Source organism: Gorilla gorilla, chromosome 8 (genome assembly GCF_029281585.2).
Source record: "Gorilla gorilla gorilla isolate KB3781 chromosome 8, NHGRI_mGorGor1-v2.1_pri, whole genome shotgun sequence".
Classification (NCBI taxonomy): domain Eukaryota; kingdom Metazoa; phylum Chordata; class Mammalia; order Primates; family Hominidae; genus Gorilla; species Gorilla gorilla.
Window position 1 is genome coordinate 64,788,499 of NC_073232.2, and position 21,594 is coordinate 64,810,092.

The window sequence follows — 21,594 nt, forward strand, 5'->3', positions numbered from 1 at the left end:
AGTCAGAAATCAAAATCAGGTTCCATGGGGGGAAAACTGTGTTGGCACATATAGATGTTCATCTCAGGAATCCTCTTTCTAACCTTCTTTTCTGAAGATCCCTAAGAGTTCCTCGCCATTCATGTACTTACTACCAACTAATTATAATTGGCACCCTACGATGATGATAACAATGATGTTAATAAAAGCTCTTACATCCTCTTACATCCTGCCACATGCCAGGCACATAGGTTAACTCATTTAATCCTCCATCACTCTATGGAATGGGTACTATTGCTACGCCATTTTTCCAATAAAGCAGCTACAGCTTAGGGACACAGAGAAACTTGCCCCAGGTCACACCACTAGTAAGTGGTGCAGGAGTGAGTCCAGGCAGTCTGGCACAGGCCACCCTGTGAACAAAGGACAAATGGAACACTGGGAAGCATCAAGGCTTAGAACTGAAGAAAACTTTTGAGATCATTTATTTGACAGAGAAAAGCAAGTTGGGTTCCCCAACTTGGGTTTTTGTTAGAATGAGAACCCAAGAGCAGAACCTGAACCCTCAGTGGATACTTTTCCATTATACCACTTCCCACTGTACAGCATTTCTAATTCAGCCTGATTCTCTGTGAAAATTCTGAGAGACGAATTAATAGAATCCCTATAGTTAAAGAGGAATACTCCCTTCACTCCAAGTCTCACCTTCCTTGCTGTGCCCAGACTCATGGACTGACGTAGCCAGAGACTCAGTTAAAGGAGACCCATTTTGTGACTTGGAGAGACTGACAGGCCCACATCACAGAGGAAATACATGCAGACACAGACATGGATATGGTTTAGCTTTTTGTCCCCACCGAAATCTCATCTTGAATTGTAATCCTTAGGCCTGAAGGAAAGAATCTGGTGAGAAGTGATAGGATTATGGGGGTGGTTTCCCCCATGCTGTTTTCATGATAATGAGTGAATTCTCATGGGATCTGGTGGTTTTATAAGTGTTTGACTTTTCCTTCTGTACACACTACTTCTCTCTCCTGCTGTCACATAAGAAGGCCTAAGCTTGCTTCCCCTTTGCCTTCCACCATGATTGTGAGTTTCCTGAGGCCTCCCCAGCCATGCAGAACTGTGAGTCAATTAAACCTCTTTCTTTATAAATTACCCAGTCTCAGGTATTTCTTTATAGCAGTATGAGAACAGACTAATACAGGCACCATGAACATAGTGACAGGATAAACCATGGAGACATTGATAAAAATAAAAAGTAATTGTCATGAATGACTTGGTTGCAATTACACTCAAATTCTGTTAGTGTCTGAAGAGGACATAGCACCTCCTACCTGGAGGACATACCCTTTTCCCCATGGAAAAAATAATTGGGCTGCTAGGTCTGTGTCTGCTAAGGGAGTCCCATATTTAAACTGACCTAATTCAGAACTTTAAATTGAGACTCAGATGCTCCCAAATAGCAGCTCCACCAACCTGAATAGAGTTACTCATTTAGAATAAGAGTTTGTTCCCACAAGTTTTGTTAAAATACAAATTAGTTGGGATGCGGGGTGTGAGTGATAGGGACTAAAATCGCTTAACAGACTAGCCTGGCAAAGCCCTGTGGGAAGCAAGTTTTGATGATAGGGAAGAGAAGATGTCAAGAGCAGATGGTCCAGGGAGGAAGTGTCACAAGTAACTTGGGGGTGATATAAGGGACTTGAGTAGCAGGTATTTGTCTGATCTTTAAGGAATAATTAACTTATCAAAGAATTTTATTAGTAAAGTCATTTGAGTATCACACTTGCAAGATACTAATTCATCCATGTCTAGTTTTCTCATTAAATCACAGATATTTAACAGGTGCATTAACTTGAATTGACATCATGCAGCAAATGCCATTATATGGACCCTTAAGATATTTTAAGAGAAAAACCTATAATGCCTGGAAACTCTTAGTTTTCTCTGACATTTAAAAACAAGCCGTAAAATCAAATCCTTTCTATAATAATTTAGTAACTCAGAATTGCAAAGGATTTCCTAAAGCCCAGTGATCCAAAGCTCTGACCTGTGGTGTTGGCATAGCAGAGTGGGAGACAAATCATATGTTAAAGCAGAAGGCTCTGGATCTGGAATGCTTGGATACAAATTCTGGCTCTACCACTTGCTACAATTTAACTCTAGGCAAATTACTGAACTCTGTGACTATTTCCTCTTCTGTAAAGTCAGGGTTGTTTCAATAATTAGATCAGAAATTATAAAGTGCTTAGAATAATACCAAGCAAGTGTGCATAAACTTTAGCCATTTAGCTATAACTCTCATCATATTTCTGTGTTGATTACAAAATGCTTTACTAGAGGAAAATAGATGAGAAAGAGGCCATGAGGTAAAAATGTACAGTGCTTTTTAAAGTAGAATGAGGTGGCTTAGAAATTAATTCTATCCCCATCACTGCCTTGCAGTGGAAATTTGAAACAGTCTCTCCATGATTCTCTTGCAGTTTTTTTTCTCTTTTTTTCTTTTTTTTCTTTTTGAGATGGAGTCTCATTCTGTCACCCAGGCTGGAGTGTAGTAGCGTGATCTGAGCTCACTGCAACCTCCCCTTCCTGGGTTCAAGCGATTCTCCTGCCTCAGCCTCCTGAGTAGCTGGGACTACAAGCGTGTGCCACCACAACTGGCTAATTTTTTGTATTTTTGGTAGAGACAGGTTTTCACCTTGTTAGCCAGGATGGTCTCGATCTCCTGACCTCGTGATCCTCCTGCCTCAGCCTCCCAAAGTGGTGGGATTACAGGCGTGAGCCATGGCGCCCGGCCCTCTTTCAGTTTTTTCTAAGACAGAGACACTCCCTATCACAGACACGGTCTTCTAAATTAGTACAGAATGATTTGAAGGAAACTGGGTAATTATCAGAGGAAGTAAAAGAGAAATACAGATCCTCACACCAGAATGCAAATCTCTAAGACTTTATTATTTTCATCACTATGAAAGAAAAGATCAGTACTCAAAGCCACTTATGATGATGCATGTAAATTAGCATAACATCAGAACAAATATAATATGGCTTTTAAAATAGAAACATAAGGCTATCTTTCCTTACAAGTGTCAGATTGCTTCTGTGCCACTGTAACACAGAGCTTTAGATGGATTTTTTAAAGCTTCACTCAGAGATCAAATGTACTCCATTAGTCAGTGATTGGCAGACTTGGTGAAAATTGAGTTTTCAACTTAAATTTCTCCAAATTGGTCTGAGGAAACCAGATGCTGCAACTAAGTTCAGAAGGTCAGAGTCTCAATAAGGTTAAAAAGAGAGGGAGAAACATAACACTTGAAGTATGAATGAATGAAATAGAGCACACACAGCTCATCAGGTCTCTATAATATACCACGCAAATAATTGGTACCAGGACTATTGAATAATCAACTGCTTTTAAGCTGAAGAATATCTACATCGTATGCCATGATTACCACTTTACCAATTCAAAAGACAACTTAAAAATTAAACATATATACAAAGACATTCTGCTTTTCTCATTAGGCCATGTCATTCTATAATTTCTAAATTCTGTCAACTCTCTTCCCCAAGAATCTTCTAGAAGTCAGGCATTTTGGGAATAGTTGAGTATCATAATTGAATAAAGATAGCACAACAGTCACCTGTAGTAGTCTGATCTTACAGGTACTAGAACAATAACAACACAAAAACAGAGTTACGTGTATGTATTATTCAGTGTTCTCTAGAAAAAAACATAGTATATGTATATATAGGCAATACATTTATAAATGCATAAAACAAATATAAATTTGTGTAAGTATGCATATAAATATGTAAGTCTACACATATAAATACAAATAAAGAGATTTATTCTATGGGATTGGCTCATGCAATTATAGAAGCAGGAGTCCCAAGATTTGCAGTAAGCAAGCTGGAGATTCAGGGGAGCCCATGCATAGTTCCAGCCCAAGTCCAAAGGCTTGAGACCCAGAAAAGCAATAGTGTAAGTTCCAGTCCAGAAGCCATCAGGTTAGAGACACAAGAAGAGCCAATATTTCAAGTCCGAAGATCAGGAAAGGCCAATGTCCCTGCTCTGTCATGCAGGCCCAGCTCCCTCTTACTCAGCTTTTATGTTTTATTCAGGTTTTCAATTGATTGGATGAGGCCCACTCACATTGCATCTGCTGTTAAAATTTTCCAAGATCTTTTTGGGGTTAAAAACCTATCATTCATCTCTCAATCTTCAGTGTTGACAAGGACAGGGCACTTATGAGTATTCCTGCTTCTGAGTTTCTGATAAGCTTGTCCAAGTGGAGCACAGGCTGGACAATTTTAGACAGTATTGAAGTCAGAGCAATTACAAAAGGAAAGGGGTAGGTTTCTTGTGTGATGTGCTGCAAACACTGACCTCTCAGAGTTTATTCGGCCCTGTGTGTATATACATATTCATGTCTGCACATATGTGCTAGTTCACTTATACATCTATACATACACACAATCACATATACCCAAGATCTGATGGAATAGACATGAATTTGGCTTAGCCAGGGAAATTATAGAAAGAATAATGGGAATCCTAGGCATGTGGGAAATGGGAAACAGGGACAAAGGCGCCTAGGTAAAATAAAAAGCAACTGGTGTGCCTAGGAGACCTGACGGACTTGAGCATGGAATAGCTCCAGACTTGTATTGAAAGAAAATCAGGAAAGTCAAGTTACGACCAGGTCATGGCAGGCACTGAATGTCAGGTTAAGGGGCTGAACTGTTTCTTTCTAGTTAGTGATGGGTCCAGTGAAGGATTTGGGGCAGGAGAATACTAGAAGGAATATTTTAGGGAGATTGATCTTCCAGTGGTGTGCAGAACAGATATGCCATGCCTAGAGGGTAGTAAGCAGTGACATTTCTTTCACTCTACACTTTAGCTGAGCTCAGGGTAAGTCCAGTAATGGAAGATGGGGTGGGAAATAGAGCTAGGAGTGTAGAGAGGGCAACAGGTAAGGATACATATGTACCAAAAGCAGAAAACAAGTTAAGATCCAGGCTTCATGAGGTGCCTATATTGAAGATTGCTCTGGATAAAGAGACTGTTAGGACTTCAGAGTTAGAATTCATAGCAATTCACAGAACTGCTCAGGCTCTTCATTATTCACCTGACTCAACTCTCCTACATCTGCTCCTTTCTCCTAAGAGATTTCCTTGCTCTCTGTCCTTTCTCTACCCCACAGCTTTTGCTTCCTTTCTGTACATAGAACCACACAACAAGTACTAGTTTTATGCATGCAGTGGTTATATAAATATCTTATTGGCGAGTCCTCATCAAAACTGAGTTGAAACAAACCATTTGAGCCAGAATTTAGTAAGAGTCAGATTTTTTAAGGTACTTCGAGGATTTTATTTATAAATACTAACAACTAGGAAAACATTTACTCATTAGAAATGATGAAACCGTAGACAAAACAATTATTAGAGAAAATTTTGAATTATTCTTTTCTCCTGCTGTCTAATTTCTACCTTTCTCATGTAGTCTTTTTCTTTTTAATTAGATTTTTTATGTGAGTATATGGCCCATGTATTTGGCAGGTGGAATAAATTCAATTATTCTCAATTGTTTTGTTTGACCTGTCACATGTGTAAGTTAGAGCTTCAGTCAGCTGTTCTAGATGCAACTGCATATTGTTATCACCTGAGAAGCTTTAAAATCTGTCATTTCCTGGGCCCCATTCCAAACCAGCTGAATCAGAATCCTTCCGGGAGGGTAAGATGATGCCTAAGCACAGGTGATTCTACCATGAGTCCAGGCAGGGAGTCTGGTTTTTGTGCACAGCTTCTGTATGTCATGGCTATTGGCACCTGGCTCTGCTACGGCGGTTCTTAAGTGATCTTTTAATGCCAATTGGGAGTATGTTTTAATAGTGGCACATTATTTTAAGAATAAGGCTTTAAAGCAAGTTATTGCAAGTAACAGTTGAGGGATTTACTCAAACTGGACACAACCTCTGTTGGAGCAGATTACAGTGAAGTTTTGAGGGCATGGGATAAAAAGGAGGAAGGAGAGGTTTAATGGAGCGAATATTATTTGCTAAAATTTAAGAACGTTTGCAGTTAAATCTCGTACTATTGCAACAAGATGTGCACAGGTGCATAGGTGAATGCTTCCTCTTCTGGTATTTTCTTGTGTCATTTATAGTTCAAGTTAAATCCTAGGGATTTAAAGTGCTTCTCATTGATATTTAAAGGGCATTTTTAACAAATGGAGAAATGTCTTTCGAAACAGATAAAATGTACCTTTATAAAATCCACTTAATGAGAATATGCTAAAAAGGAAGATGTGTTTCTATTGGATCATAAATTATACAATTTTAAACAGATTTTTATATGAAAGTAAATTGTTCCAACTATTTGAAATTACTTTTTCCTCAAACAAAACAAAAAAGATTTCTAGATGCCAGGATTGTTTTGCAAAAATGATGATCTGATGATCTGTGGGCCAGATGAATATGCTTAACTTTCCTAAGAGTTAAGGTAACATTTTTCCTTTAATGAGCTTGTATCTGATTTCTGATTTGATGTCGTTTTTTAAAAAATTGAGAAAATATGCCTCCTCTACCCCTTGCATGTTTTAATGCCCTGATTTAATGCCAGTGTGTGTACATATGTGCATGTACACAGATATATACATATATACACAAACACATATTAAAATTATAATAAAATAATCATTTGTTCATTATATATCTGCTTGTTCTTTTTCTCTGATAAACTCTAAGACAGTGGTTCCTATGGTATTTTTTCTCTGATACAGTTTTTCTTTTCTCTATAGATATTTTCATTACAGTGCAATTTTTCCAGTGTCTTAGGTTTTGCTATTTTAAGTTACTCTACTTAGGACTTAGAATGATTCCATATAGGATGGTATATAGATTTTAAACTTCAACAAACAGTAATCAAACATCAGCTAGCCCTACACATCCTTGCAAAAATAACAATTTATTTAGAAAGTTGTATCAGCATTACTCCTCTACAACATTTAATATCTTGCCTTAAAAGTTCAATATACATGTCAGATGGATTCAGAAACTTCTTTAGCCATGGGTGTCACCAAAAGAGCAGGAAAGAACAAAAAATTAAAGAATAAAACAGAAAAAGAGAAAAAGGAAAAATGAATTATATGGTCATTTGAGGATGGAGAGTGAGAAGACCTTACTCATTCCCTGTGTGTAGCTGTGTGTAACACAACTACACATAGTGGTGTTAGTTGTCTTGAGAAGCACTTGGGGCTTTGATTACCTCCATTGCAACCTCATGAGATATTTGGTCTATAGATAATTTCTTCTTCTCTTGCTATCTACAATCCAGAAGAACTAAAGATCAGTGGAAAGAAGAATCAACACTTTAAAGAATTTAAATGGCTGGGCGAGGTGGCTTACACCTATAATCCCAGCATTTTGGGAGGCCAAGGTGAGTGAATCACTGGAGGTCAGGAGTTCGAGACCAGCCTGGCCAAAATGGCAAAACCCCGTCTCTACTAAAAATACAAAAATTAGCCAGGCATAGTGGCACACATCTGTAATCCCAGCTACTCGGGAGGCTGAGGCAGGAGAATTTCTTGAACCCAGGAGGAGAAAGTTGCAGTGAGCTGAGATCACCCCACCACACTCCAGCCTGGGTGATAGAGCGAGATTCTGTCTCAAAAAAAAAAAAAAAAAAAAAAAGGAACTTAAATATAAGAATAAAAGTAAGCATGAAAGCTGAGCCAGATCTTGCAAAATGATACATCACTTGGTAAACCATGAAGGCGCCACACTTGCCAAGGAGTGACATTTCAATGAGATATGACTCTGCATAGCAGACAGCTGGGTCCATTTAGACCATATCCACAGGGGATCATTCCTTGATGTGTCCGAGTGAAGCATCAGACAATCCACCCACACCACTCCTCGAAGGAGCTATTACAATAGCTCACTTTCATTCCGGCAAAGAGGCTAAGTTACCATAGTGCTTCAGATGTTCCAGACCATGTGTCCCTGTGGAAGAGAATGGGGACCACAGCATCGCCCTCATTGGCTCATTATGGTGTCCTGTGTTCTTCACAGCAACACTTTAAGGAAGGCAGGGTAGATATAATTTCCACACCCCCTGCCTAATTTTTTTTAAGATGAGGAAACTGGAAAGAAATAAAATTAGTAATTAGGAACACAATCTGAGCCTCCAGGCTACCTAAATTCAAATCATCTGTCTGCCACTCATTACCAGTGTAACCTTGGGCACTTTAGCCTCTCTCTACCTTGATTTATTACCCGTATCATAGGACTAATAATAGCTACATCACTGAACTTTTATGAGGATTAAATGAATTATGTTTAAAATTTTCAGAACATAGCATATGTGTTCAGTAAATGGTAGCTATGTTTATTATGCTTATTTAAAATATTTTTACATATTGCCACATAATAGGCAAAAAAATGTTATCTTGGTTTTTTGTTTTAATTTGCCTTTTCCTGATCACTAAAGATTACCATTTTTAAATCATAAGTTTATAAGCTATTTTGATTTCTTTTCTTTAAATTGACTGTTCATTTCCTTTGCTCATTTGTCCACTGATATGTGTCTATTATTTAAAAGTAATCTGTATATTACAGATAATATTTCTCTATCTATTACATAAATAACAATGATTCTCTTCCAGTCTGTAGACTCTTTTTAACTTCATTTATTTTGCCATTACAGAAGTTTGTAATATTTTTGTAGTCAAATCTGCTAGTCTTTTCATTTATGGTTCTTAATATGCTTGGTTTAGAAGACCTTCTGTACCATGAGATTATAAAAACACTCTACTATATTTACTTCTGGAAGTTACACAATGTTTTTAAAGGTTACTTCTTTATTCCATTTAGAATGCTGGCATGTTATGAGGTGATATGCCCACTTTATTTTTTTTCTCAAATTGTTTATGATCCCCCTATGAATTTGAAATAGCACCTATTGGTGAATTCCAGTATAAACAAAACTATGGATCCAGAGTTTTTATTTTACTCCATTAATCTGGTTCTCTATTTCTATGCTTGTTTTAATCTAAACTGTTAATTAGGGCGGTTCCAAATCATTATACACTTTCAATATATGTTGTGGCATTTATTGCACATTGTTCCTGCCCGGTGAACTGTGAAATCAATTTGTCAAATTTCAGAATAATTTCATTGGACTTTAAATTAGAATTCCATTAAAGTAATAATTTGGGGAAAACTGATATTTTTACATCAGCAAAACTTCCATTTACTAAGGCCTTTAGATCTTTCAGTCAAATTTTATCATTTTTTTATATAGGTTTTAAACTTTTCTCGTTAAGTTTATTCAACTTTTATGTTTTTATTCTATTGTTTAGACCTTATTATACTTCACTTGTTATTTCTATTAAATACAGAACATTTATTTTATAATTTTCCTTGTAGTAATCTTTCATTAGTTTCAATCATATTATATAGTTGATTTACTTGTTTTTAACGAGAATAAATGATTGTGGTGTTTCATTACTAAGTATGTTTGTTTCATGTTTCTGAGAGATGCTCTTTATCAATTTAAGGATGTTTTGTTCTATTCTTCACTTATGAAGATTTTTTTTAAACCAATACTGGGTATTAACTTTCATTAAGTGCCATTTTTAGATTTACTGTGATGATGACGTGTTTTCTTTTTATCAATGAAATGAATTAAACTTCGAGAATCCCTAATGTTTAATAAACTTTATATTTTTGTAGTGATCCCATCTTGTTCATTGTATATTATTATTTTGGATGCTTTTTCATATATAGTTCATATCTATACTCCTATGATACTGGTCTAGTGTTCTATTCTGTAGTATATTTTTCTCTATCAGATATGATGAGTTTGTAGATAATTTCAGAAGTTTTCTATTATTTTCTACTCTTCAAAAGGCTTTACATGGCAAAGGAATAATTTGCTTTTAAAGAGATTTATAAAACTTGCCTAATAAAACAATCTGGATCTGGTGTTATTTGGGAGGAAAACATTGAATGTTTTCAATATAGATTATGATTACTAGTTTATTCAAATTTTTAACTTATCCTTGAGATTAAAAATTCACACTTTTCTAAGGTTTTGTCCACTACATGTATATTTTTCAAATTATTGGTAAAAGTATTCTCTTTTTTAAAAGTCTATGAATCTTTGGTTATATCCAGTTTTTCTCTTGTTTTGAAAATTTATTTTCTCCTTTTTACCTTGTCAGGATTGCCAGCTGAATGCTAATTTACTACTACACTCAGCTGTTACATACATTTATCAAGTCTACAAATTTGTTTTATTAATTCTACTTTTATCTTTGATTCCTTCCAATTTCTTTTTGTCCATTTCATTCTTTTCCTAGCTTCTTTAGTTGAATGCTTATTTTCAGTGTTTATTGTGTTGTAATTAACAATAAACAGACTATCGTTTACAAAAATCTAGTGTACATTTCAAAATAGCTAGAGAAAATGATTTGAATGTTTTTAGCATAAAGAAGAGACAAATGTTTAAAGTGATAGATATCCCAATTATACTTCTTTAAGCTTTACAAATTATATAAATGGATTAAATTATCACATGTACCCTCAAAATATGTTAAATCTATTATGTATTAATTAAAAAAGAAAAACAAGAATAGAGACTTGACCACATCTTCATGAAAAGTATGACATTTTCATTAACATCCATTTATTAACATAATTTTAACTTTTATATTTTATATTATGAGCAAGAGCTATATATCATAGGAAGCTAAAAATAGTCAAATAAGCAAGAATGAAGAAAACAAAAATAATTTGTTAATCCACTCACCCAGAGATAACCAATTAGCCTTGTGTAATCAAAGCATATTTGAATATAAAAATTAATACAAATGAAATCAGACCATACATTCTGTTTTGTAACCTGCCTTTTCTACTTTATTATATTTCACAAATATCTGTCCAAATTATTATATATTCTTCTAGAACATTGATTTGATTAGCTGTACTGTATCACTGCTTATTCAAATATTTCTTTATCATTAGATATTTCAGTTGTGCCTACCTTTCATAACAATACTAATATATTCTATGAGAGGTGACAAACATGAACAGTCTTAGGACCTTAACAACTTTTCTACTAGGTAGCAAAAACAAAGATAAATGAAATAACTGGATCCATTAGTAAGGCAATATAAAAGAGCTCAAGATAATGCATTCGAAATTGAATTTTTCTCTGCATTGGAGAAACAGGAGGAGAATAACCAATGAGAAAATCACAGGTCATGGCTAAGATGAGTTAAGCAAAGCAGCAAATAAAGAATAAGAATAGAATATTTCTACAGCACCTTCTATATGCCAGGTACTATGTTAGGCGCTCTCACATTCATTACCTTACTTATTTCATGCTTAAAAAAACCTTCAAGTTAGGTATCAGTATTCTTATCCTTTTTTAGACTAGAAAACTAGACCTCAGAAAAGTTAAAATCATGGTGGCAGAACTAAATTTTTTTTAACTTTTTTTTTTAAGTTCAGGGATACAAGTGCAGATTTATTACACAGGTGAACTTGTGTCATGGGGGTCTGTTGTGCAGATTATTTCATCACCCAGGTGTTAAGCCTAGTACCCACTAGTTATTTTTCCTGTTCCTCTCCTTCCTCCCACCCTGCATCCTCTGAAAGGTGCCAGTGTGTGTTGTCCCCCTCTATGTGTCCATGCGTTCCCATCATTTAGCTCCCACTTATATGTGAGAACATATGGTATTTGGTTTTCTGTTATCCTCCTCTGCAGCAGGTTCCACAATTTTAAAGATGCTTACATTTACATTTCAGTTCTGTCCCTGTGTAAGTTTGCTACAGATAATTCAAGAACAGAACTGAAATTTCAGTGTAAGCTTGTTCTTCTTTAAAAATGTGGAAACCTACTACAGAGGAAAATTTTTGTCAATACTTACAAGTAAAATTAACATGTCCACTATGAACAACTTTTACATTTCTTTTCTTTCTTTAATTTAAGCCTTGTCTTGGCTTAAATTGACAAGTTCCAAATTAATATATGATTTTTTGCTAATGCCTGAAAAACATAGAGGAGGTTCTGGTTAGTTTTTTTGCTAGTATTGTTTTAAAAAACTGAGATGTTGCATATTGGGACTTTGTGTGATGTCTTCATGGCTATATTTTGAAATTTTATGTATACATATTCTCTATTAATTTTGCTATGGCTCATGATGCATGACCAAAGTGCATGCTACCACATGAATTAATTTCCAAAATAGACTTAAGATCAATTGTAAATATTTTTCCAAGGTGGATATTAGAGCTTTGTATCAAGCAATGCAAAGCAATATTTACTTAGCATCATCAGGCAAATATATAGACTTCAGTCATAAATCCTTCACCAACCATTTCAGTACTATCTAGAATTTCTTTCATGTAAAATTCCCAGGAGATACTCAAGGGCTGAAATTCATGCTAAAACCACTTGTACAACTTTCATGTTACATAAAAGTTATGCCAGCCTACATCATGTAATGTCAAGGCACAACTAAACATTGAGGAAAGACTCGGTTCAGTTTGGAGAGGTCCCAGAGGCAAGTGAAGCCATCACGGATTTGAAATGCACGTGGAGCACCTCACTGTACGGGCCCCAGTGGCTTCTCACTCAATTATGAAAGAACACTTCTCTGCTTACCAAGTCAGAAATAGTCTTTGTCCCCATTCAGTTTCCTTATCCAATTTCTTCCGAAAAATCAAATCAAGATAGTAAACATACTATTAACAGAATGCCTTCATTTCCTAACTCTAAATTGTCTACCACGGGGCAGATATTAAATTAATATTTGCTGATCCTTTTGTTAAAGTCGAGGATAATTACTTTAATTTTTAACCAAGAAATCTTCTAACTTTAATTCTGTCTTTATCTTTTGTCTCCTTTCTGTTCCTCTCTGCCTGTCATTCACAATGACCATTTCTTTTGTTTGTATAAACTTATGGGGTGCAAGTGTAATTTTGTTATATGCCTAGATTGCAGAGTGGTCAAGACTTTTAGGGTATCCATCATCCAAATAATGTACATTGTAACCATTAAGGAATCCCTCATCATCCACCACCTTTTCACTTCATTACCCTTCCAAATCTCCATTGTCTATCATTTCACTCTCTACCTCCATGTGTACACATTATGTAGCTCCCATTTATGAATGAGAACAGATTTGTTTTTCTGTGTCTGACTTGTTTCACTTAAGAAAATAGCCTCCAGTTCCAACCAGGTTGCTGCAAAATATAAAATAAAATAAAAGAATTTCATTCTTTTTTATGGCTGAATAAAATTCTACTATACATATATAATATTATATAAAATTTTCTTTATCCAATTGTTGATGGATACTTAGGTTGATTCCATATCTTTGCCATTATGAATATTGCTGCTATAAACATATGAGTGCAGGTATGTTTTTGATATATTGATTTCTTTTCCTTTGGATAGATACCCAGTAGTGCCCAACTACTATTTCTAGTTCTGTTTTTGCCAAGCTATGCTTTCATGACTCGTTAAATGTGTTTTTCTAGTATGTACTCCTCTTACCTTTGTCTTGTATCTTCCCCAATTTACCATTTGAAAGACTTTAAGAAAAAAAAAAAAAAAACAGGCCAGGCATGTTGGATCACGCCTGTAATCCCAGCATTCTAGGAGGCCGAGATGGGAAGACTGCTTGAGCCCAGGAGTTCGAGACCAACCTGGGCAACATAGCTAGCCCCACCTCTATTTTCTTTTAAAAACTTATATACATATATTACTCATTTTCCCTCTTTGTCTGTTTCCCTAGCTGCCAACTTATGGTCCACTAGGGCAGTAAGACCTTCTACCATTCTCATAACTTCAGGCAAATCTAGATAACAAATCTCACTTAAAATCCTCGCTTAGTTTTCTTTCCATGACTTGGTTCTTCATGTGGGATCAGCTTTTAGGTACAAGATAAATGTGTTTCCTCTTTCTAGCTCAGGGTTATAATCAAAGAGCAGGACATACTATCCAGCTAACAGGTCTAGATTTAGAAAAGTCAGAATGTACTACCCTGCCTGTGTCTCTCTTCCAACTTCCTTCTCATCTGTTTCCCTGCCAACTTCCCTGAAACTGGACCCACTGGCACCTGAGGCCAACAGGGTCGGGAACTGCAGCTCTAACTTTGCCCAGTAGTGAACTATGGCAATTTCCATTGAGCAGTTGCAGCCAAGTGACGAGGTGAGCTATTCATTCCAATCCCTCTCTGCCTCTCAGGAAGGCAGAAGTCTTGAACCCCCAAGAATTTCTAGATCTTTGTTTTCTTGGTCAAATAGGCACTGATGTTGCAAATATAAAACCAGAAAGAGATAGGAAAGTGTGTACAAATATCAACTTTATATTTTAATCACTCTGCACTCTGAATTTTTTTACTTTTCTTGTCTCTCTCACAAGTATGATGACATATTCATAAATGCAGAGAAACAACAAAAATCAATTTCTTATATAAAACAAATTCATTCCAGGATGGAACTTTCAGGAAGTAACTAGAAAAAGAGAAATAATAAGTATTAGGACTTTCAATTCAGATTAAATTTAATTCTAATTGACTGCAAGTCTCTGTAATTTATAAAATTGCTGATCCAAAGTTTTGCATTTCTTCTAAAAGTATCAATTAAGCACTTAGCATAATGTCAAGCTGAGCCTTCTGGGCAAACAAAGATGAGGTACAAGATAGTCCCTGTGCTCAGAAAGCTCACAGTTTAGTGAAAAAGTTAGACGTGTAAGCCAATAAATACAGTCATGTGCGAAACAATACAAGGATGTACAGGTTTTTTTGAGAGCACTGAGGAGCTGACACTTGAAGGTTACCTACAGAGGTTGTCAAAGGAAGAAAGCATCACAGAGCAAAGAAGATGTTAATCAAGTCTAGAAGGATCAGTAAGGGCAATGTGGCAAAGTTAGAAGGCATGGGAAGGAAAAGACATTCCAAGCAGAGAAACTGGAAGTGTAAGAAAGCATGGGAAGGCCAAGTGGCAGGGCATGTGAATGACACTGGAAGGGGAGTCTAGGGTCTAGTCCTGAAGGGACAATGTGTCATGCTAAGAACCTGGGACTTTATCCTTCCCACAGTTGGTTTTGAAATTCTGCCTCTTGGAGTTAGAGATTGATAATTATAATAATTAAAATGATATAATAGCTAATATTTATTGGATGGTTATTAAATTCCAGAAACCATTTTAAGTATTTTAAAGGCATATTCATTATTTAGCTCCCAATATTAATATTGAATCCTCAAAGAACCCTATGATGGAATTATCATCATCCTAATTGTATTTATTTTAGTAGTAGTAGTAGTAATAGCAGCAGCAGCAGCAGCAGTAGTAGTAGTAGTACTTTTGAGACAGGGTCTCATTCTGTCACCCAGGCTGGAGTGCAGTAGCCTAATCGCAGCTCACTGTAAGCTCAAACTCCCAGGCTCAGGTGATCCACCTCCCAGGTAGCATGACTACAGGTGCATGACACTACACCTGGCTAAATTTTTGTATTTTTTGTTGAGATGAGCTTTTGCCATGTTACCCAGGCTGGTCTGGAACTCCTGGGCCTCCCAAATTGCTGGGATTACAGGGATGAGCCACTGCACCCGGCCCCATCGTAATTTTATATGTAAAGAAACAGGCTCAGATAGCTTCCCCTAGGATAAAAGTGGAAAAAGAAAAGAGGGGACCTGCCGGGAGGATTGGCCAGGCACGGTGGCTCACTCCTGTAATCCCAGCACTTTCGGAGGCCGAGGCTGGCGGATCACCTGAGGCCAGGAGGTTGAGACCAGCCTGACCAACATGGAGAAACCCTATCTCTACTAAAAATACAAAATTAGCCAGGCGCGGTGGTGCATGCCTGTAATCCCAGCTTCTCGGGAGGCTGAGGCAGGAGAATCACTTGAACCTAGGATGCGGAGGTTGTGGTGAGCTGAGATCATGCCATTGCACTCCAGCCTGGGCAACAAGAGCAAAACTCCATCTCAAAAAAAAAGTAAAGAAAAGAGGGGACCATTTTTACATAGCAGGTTTGGTGGTGAGGATACATTTAAACCAAGTGTTCCATTGCTAATAAAAACACAGTGTCTGAGAGGACAAGAAGACTCTGATCGCCAGTTAATGGAAGCTGTAAGAACTAGAGGAAGCCCTGGCTTTCAATACTTTGTGTCCTTTGCTCATCCCATTGTTAGAAGGGATATAAAGAAGAAGGGAAGGGAAAGGGGAGGAAATTATACAAGGAGGAGTTGACATTTCATCAGGCCCTTTCTGGAGTCCTTTTGCTGTTCCTCTACTCTGCTTCTCTCCTCCAACATGAGATATTAGCAAACCTAGGTCAATGCTTCACAGGTGTTTTCTCATTTCATCTTCACAACAATATGTTGCACAGCCTGCTCATCACCCCAATTCACAAATGAGGAAATTGATGCTTAGAGACAGTATGTGAATATATGATTCTTTCCTGTAATACTGACCGTAGCCTTCCCCTCCATCCAATCTCCATCTTTTTTTACCCTTTCTGCTCTCAGCCATCCTCAACTAGATAACAGTGCTGTGCCAAAAACCTGTGGATTTTCTCCACAGAAATTATATAAGTATACTATATTTTACTTACTGTGTATTGGCATATATTAGTTGTACATATTCTGAGGGTATATGTGATATTGTGATACCTCTATACAATGTGTAATGATCAAATCAGGGTAATTGGAATATCACATCAAACATTTATTTTCTCTTTATGTTTGGAACATTATAAATCTTCTCTTCTAGTTATTTTAAAATATATAATTATTGTTAACTATAATTTCCCTACTGTACTATCAAATAGTAGAACTTCTGTCTCACTGTATTTTGTACCCCTTAACCAACTTCTATTTATCTCCTTCTCCCCACTACCTTTCTCAGCCTCTAGTAACCACCTTTCTACTTTTAACCTCCATGAGATCCACTTTTTGTATTCTACTTATTGATCTTACTTATTACCTCTCTCATCCCCTATAAAACTCCATGATATTTTGGGGGATGAGAGGTTTGGTTTTATTTTTTCTCATCTACATCCCTATGTCTTGAAAATTCTTAGAAGACAGTAGATACTCAATAAATAATTTCTGAATTAATAGGTGATAAATACTCATGAAAGCTTTTCTCTGTCTTTCCAAAGTCTTAATGCCTGCTCTATTTGTTTTAAATTCTATTGCTTCAATAAGATACTTTGAGAACTATTCTTTCATAATTCTGATGTGAAGAACTTACAAGGTGCTAAATTAGAAGATGTATTGCAAAGGCTTTATTTCAATTTGGCCAAGCTTTTTAATAAAAGTTTGACTTGCTTAAAAGAAATATTTATCTGGGATTCAAGTTCACTCCTTAGACTAGGTCAACACTTTGAGAGGGGGTTGTTTTTGCAAAATAAAAATTAAAGATTAAGTGTTTCTTATGACAAATTTTGAATTTTATTTCCATGCCCTGATTCCCAATGACTTGACACTATAATTGAGATATTATACAGATTTTCTCAATAACTTCAGAGTGAATTTATATGTGATCAAAAGACCTTTCTGATCTCAAGATACCTTTAATAACCTTTACTAATTATTAACCAAAACTAAAGGCAGATTTTGCAAATATAAACTTGTCATTTCAGCATGACTGTTATCTTTTTGATGGAAAAGATGAAGTTCAGCAAAGAACAAATCTACAACTTGGCCAGAAGACTGTAGACTTTGCCTTCAAAGAGGTGTAACACATACATAAATAATCCCATCAGACCCCATCCACAGCCTCCCTGCTCTTGCAATTTAATTAAGCACAGTGAGAGGGTTTGAGAGTATCCTCACGAAAAGACAATTTTGGTAGCATTTGGGAAAAAAGCAAGAGTTAAATTTTATCTGAAAGACTAGTTTCCTTTGTAAGTCTTCAAACTGTTTTGCCTTTTGCAAAGTACAGACACTGAAGCTGGCATGTTAACTTACTAAGTTAGCAGATTCCCCCTAAAATGCAATGCCCTAAAGCCAGACAGAGGGTAGAAATAGCAAAGAGATAGCATTAACTATATGTTTCTTCAAACAATCAGTGAATGCAAACTGAATTGCCCTGAGTCAGCAGCAGGCAAGAACCATCAGGAAGGTGAAGGCAAGAATGTCCATGTTTATATAAAGAGGATGACATTGTTCTGTCCCTAAAAACAGCTAACTGTTGATAATCTCATTTTTTCCTTTGATGTTCTAAATTATAATGAAAATATACTTCCTTTTTTTTTTGAAACAGAGTCTCACTCTGTTGCCCAGGCTGCAGTGCAATGGCATAATCTCAGCTTACTGCAACCTTCACCTCCCAGGTTCAAGCAATTCTCATGCTTCAGCTTCCCAAGTAGCTGGGATTACAGGCATGCACCACCACTCCTGGCTAATTTTTGCATTTTTAATAGAGACAGGGTTTCACCATGTTGGGCAGGCTGGTCTCGAACTCCTGACCTCAGGTGATCTGCCTGCCTTGGCCTCCCAAAGTGCTGGGATTACAGGCCAGAGCCACTGCACCTGGCCAAAATATTACTTTCTAAATGATGCTTATCTATTAGCTTGGGGACATTTATTTAATTCTACTACTTCAGTAGTAGAAAACCCATTGCTATTACTAATAGTAGTACTATTAGTATTACTATAGTATTGCTATTACTAATAGTAGTACTATTAGTATTACTATAGTATTACTATTATTATGATTAGCATTGCTAATCATAATATATAGTATTAGCATACTATATACACTACTATAGTAATACTATACTAGTATACTAATAGTAGTATTACAAATACTATTAATATCACTATTGCTACTATCATAGTATTATTATAATTACTAGTAATAATTACTATTACTATTATTATGATTAGTATTACTATAATCATAATAATAGTAATAGTAATAATTACTAGTAATTATAATAATATATTACTATTGCTACTACTATTACTATATTGGTATTATTACTACTATTAGTAATACTAGCACTGTCATTACTAATAGTGCTACAATTAGTAATACGAGTGTTATTAGTAATATTGGTACTAATATTGGTGCTATTAGTAATAGAAGTACTATTAATACTAATATTAGTAGGTAGTCCTAATAATATTGTTATTGTTACTAATAGTATATCCTATTACTATTCTGTTATTCAAGTAATAGTAATTTTAGTAATAGAATACCTCTACTTTAGTAATAGAATACCTATTACTATATTGTTATCATTACTACTGTTAGTAATACTAGCACTGTCATTACTAATAGTGCTGCAATTAGTAATACTAGTGTTATTAGTAATATTGGTACTAATATTAGTGCTATTAGTAATAGTAGTACTATTAATACTAATATTAGTAGGTAGTCTTAGTAATATTGCTATTGTTACTAATAGTAATATTCTATTACTATTCTGTTATTCAAGTAATAGTAATTTTAGTAATAGAATACCTTAAAGCTGCATTTTTCAGAAACGATCACTTCAGCTTCACTTTTTTCTTTCACCCAATTTTTCACCCAGTTTCTTATATTATTAATGGTGTCTTCATTCTGAGTCTTTAAAGGACAATGTGAAGCAGTACAGGAATTCTCAATGCATATGACAGAAAATTTTCAAAAGTACCTATATTCAAATACATTCTAGTTGTATTTGATTCAGATCATTGTAAAACATATTCCTCTGTCCTGGTTGGCAGAGCACATTAAGCAGGGTGAAAACCCAGCAAAGAACCTTCCCTGAGCCACTAATAACTAGAACCCAGTGTGGCAGCCTTCACCTCTGTGTATGTGGGAACCTCCAGGGCCTCACACTCCTACAGCCTAGAACCTTCAAAATGGACATTATCTTGTTCTGGGAACTTGTGGATGTGAGCAGCCATCACATTTGGAATGTGATTCAAATCATGTTCCCAAAATAGAAAATGTAGACAAGGAAATGCTGAAATTATATATTTATATCTGTACACACAAACGTGAACATATGTAAACTTTCATCATTTTTTAAAATTTACAAAAGTTTTCATGTACTCTACTGAACATGTCTCTGGTATGTGATCTGGGTGTTAGCAAACCCTTCCCACGTCAAGTCAAAAGCATCCATTGTTCTTGTTTTGTTAAAATTAATGTCACATTTTTATTACATAGAGTACTTTGCATGATGACTTCTGTGTATATGATACTGGCACATTTTGTTCTAAAAATTTATCTTTGGAGAATAAGTAGGTAACTATCTTAGCTGACACACAGACTAAACCTCAATCTCTGAGAATTCTGATTTCTTATCTTAGTGGTTAGAATGAGCGACAGTGCCCTCTTCTCACATCTGTAAGGAACATTCTTCATATTCTTTTAATAGATGTGAGCTGATCTGTTTTTGAGTATTTGGTGACATACTGAGATAAGTGGATTCAGAATTACTAATCTGCATTATAATTGGAGAATGGGTATTGTTCATTTTTTTTGTTTCTAAATTTCAACCAATATTGTGCATTTTTAAAAGTTTTTTTTACGAGCACATTTACACAGCCTTGTTTGTATGTAACTCTTAGTTGCTCTAACTTCAATGACGCAGTTACAGAGAATATTTCCTAAAGATGTCCTTCATGAAAAGGAGAAGTTTGGACTTGACAACAGTAATTTACTTAATTTATCTTAAATTTGCTTTCAGTGAGCAACCCTAATTAACCTGATTTTTTGCTGATAATCACTCTCAATGGAATCAAATCACAAATCCGGGGATGGATTGAGCGGCACTCAGAAGGAAGCAGCCCTCCGCGCACTGGTCCAGCGCACAGGATATAGCTTGGTCCAGGTAGGAACTTCTTGTGAAATCTGCTGAGACTCACCACTGAATTTGCACAGTGGTGGGAATATTAGTGGTCCTAAGATGCAAAATGGGAATGGTCAGTTACACAGCTCTTTAGAGAAATGTCCCTTTCTAAAAGAGAAGGAGATTGCAACATTTCTGTTTTGTAGATGACCCTGAATGTAACCTTCTTTCTACTCTAGGTTATCAATTCAACCTTAACTTGTCACAGAATCAGTGTCCACAGTTATAGAGACTATCACAAAAAGGCAGCTAGAATTTGCCACCCAAGGCTATGAAGTAGAACCACATTGGTGTTTCAGGAATCAGCAGAAAATAAACTACAGCAGGAACCAGGCTTAGTTTCCAGAGAGATCACTGCATACGTAAGACTTCTAGATGTGGGATCCAAGGAATGAACGTTTTGTGTCTAGCTGCTGCAGTTTGTTCTCTCAGAACACTTGCTCATCTAGTCCAGAATATGTAATACTAACGTCTCCATGCTTAGCATTTTGTAAAAGGAAAAAAGAAAACACCACAATCTTAAAACTATTTATAGACACTGCCTTTTAGAAATTATCTGTATATTATTATTATCTTTATGATATCTTCTTTTAGAGAACTTATGCTGCATTAAAAAAGTAGTGTTAGATACATATATTATCTTATTTAAAGAAAAAAATGTTGCTGTTTTTACAGTAGGGCAAAGTATTTTAATTTCTCAGCTATTTTCTTTCACTCACATACTTTCCCAACTTAACCAAATCT

General features: G+C 35.8%; 1 protein-coding gene across 2 annotated transcripts in view; it reads left to right on the top strand.

The window, feature by feature from the left end:
- A1CF (APOBEC1 complementation factor) overlaps positions 1-21,594 on the top strand; it is an 80,573-nt gene that overhangs the window by 5,042 nt on the left and 53,937 nt on the right. For both annotated transcript variants that reach the window (XM_019035524.4, XM_019035525.4), the window contains exon 2: positions 20,689-20,832. In XM_019035524.4, coding sequence (XP_018891069.3) covers positions 20,734-20,832 — 99 coding nt within the window. In that variant the 5' untranslated portion in view covers positions 20,689-20,733. The remainder of the gene's footprint in view (positions 1-20,688; positions 20,833-21,594) is intronic.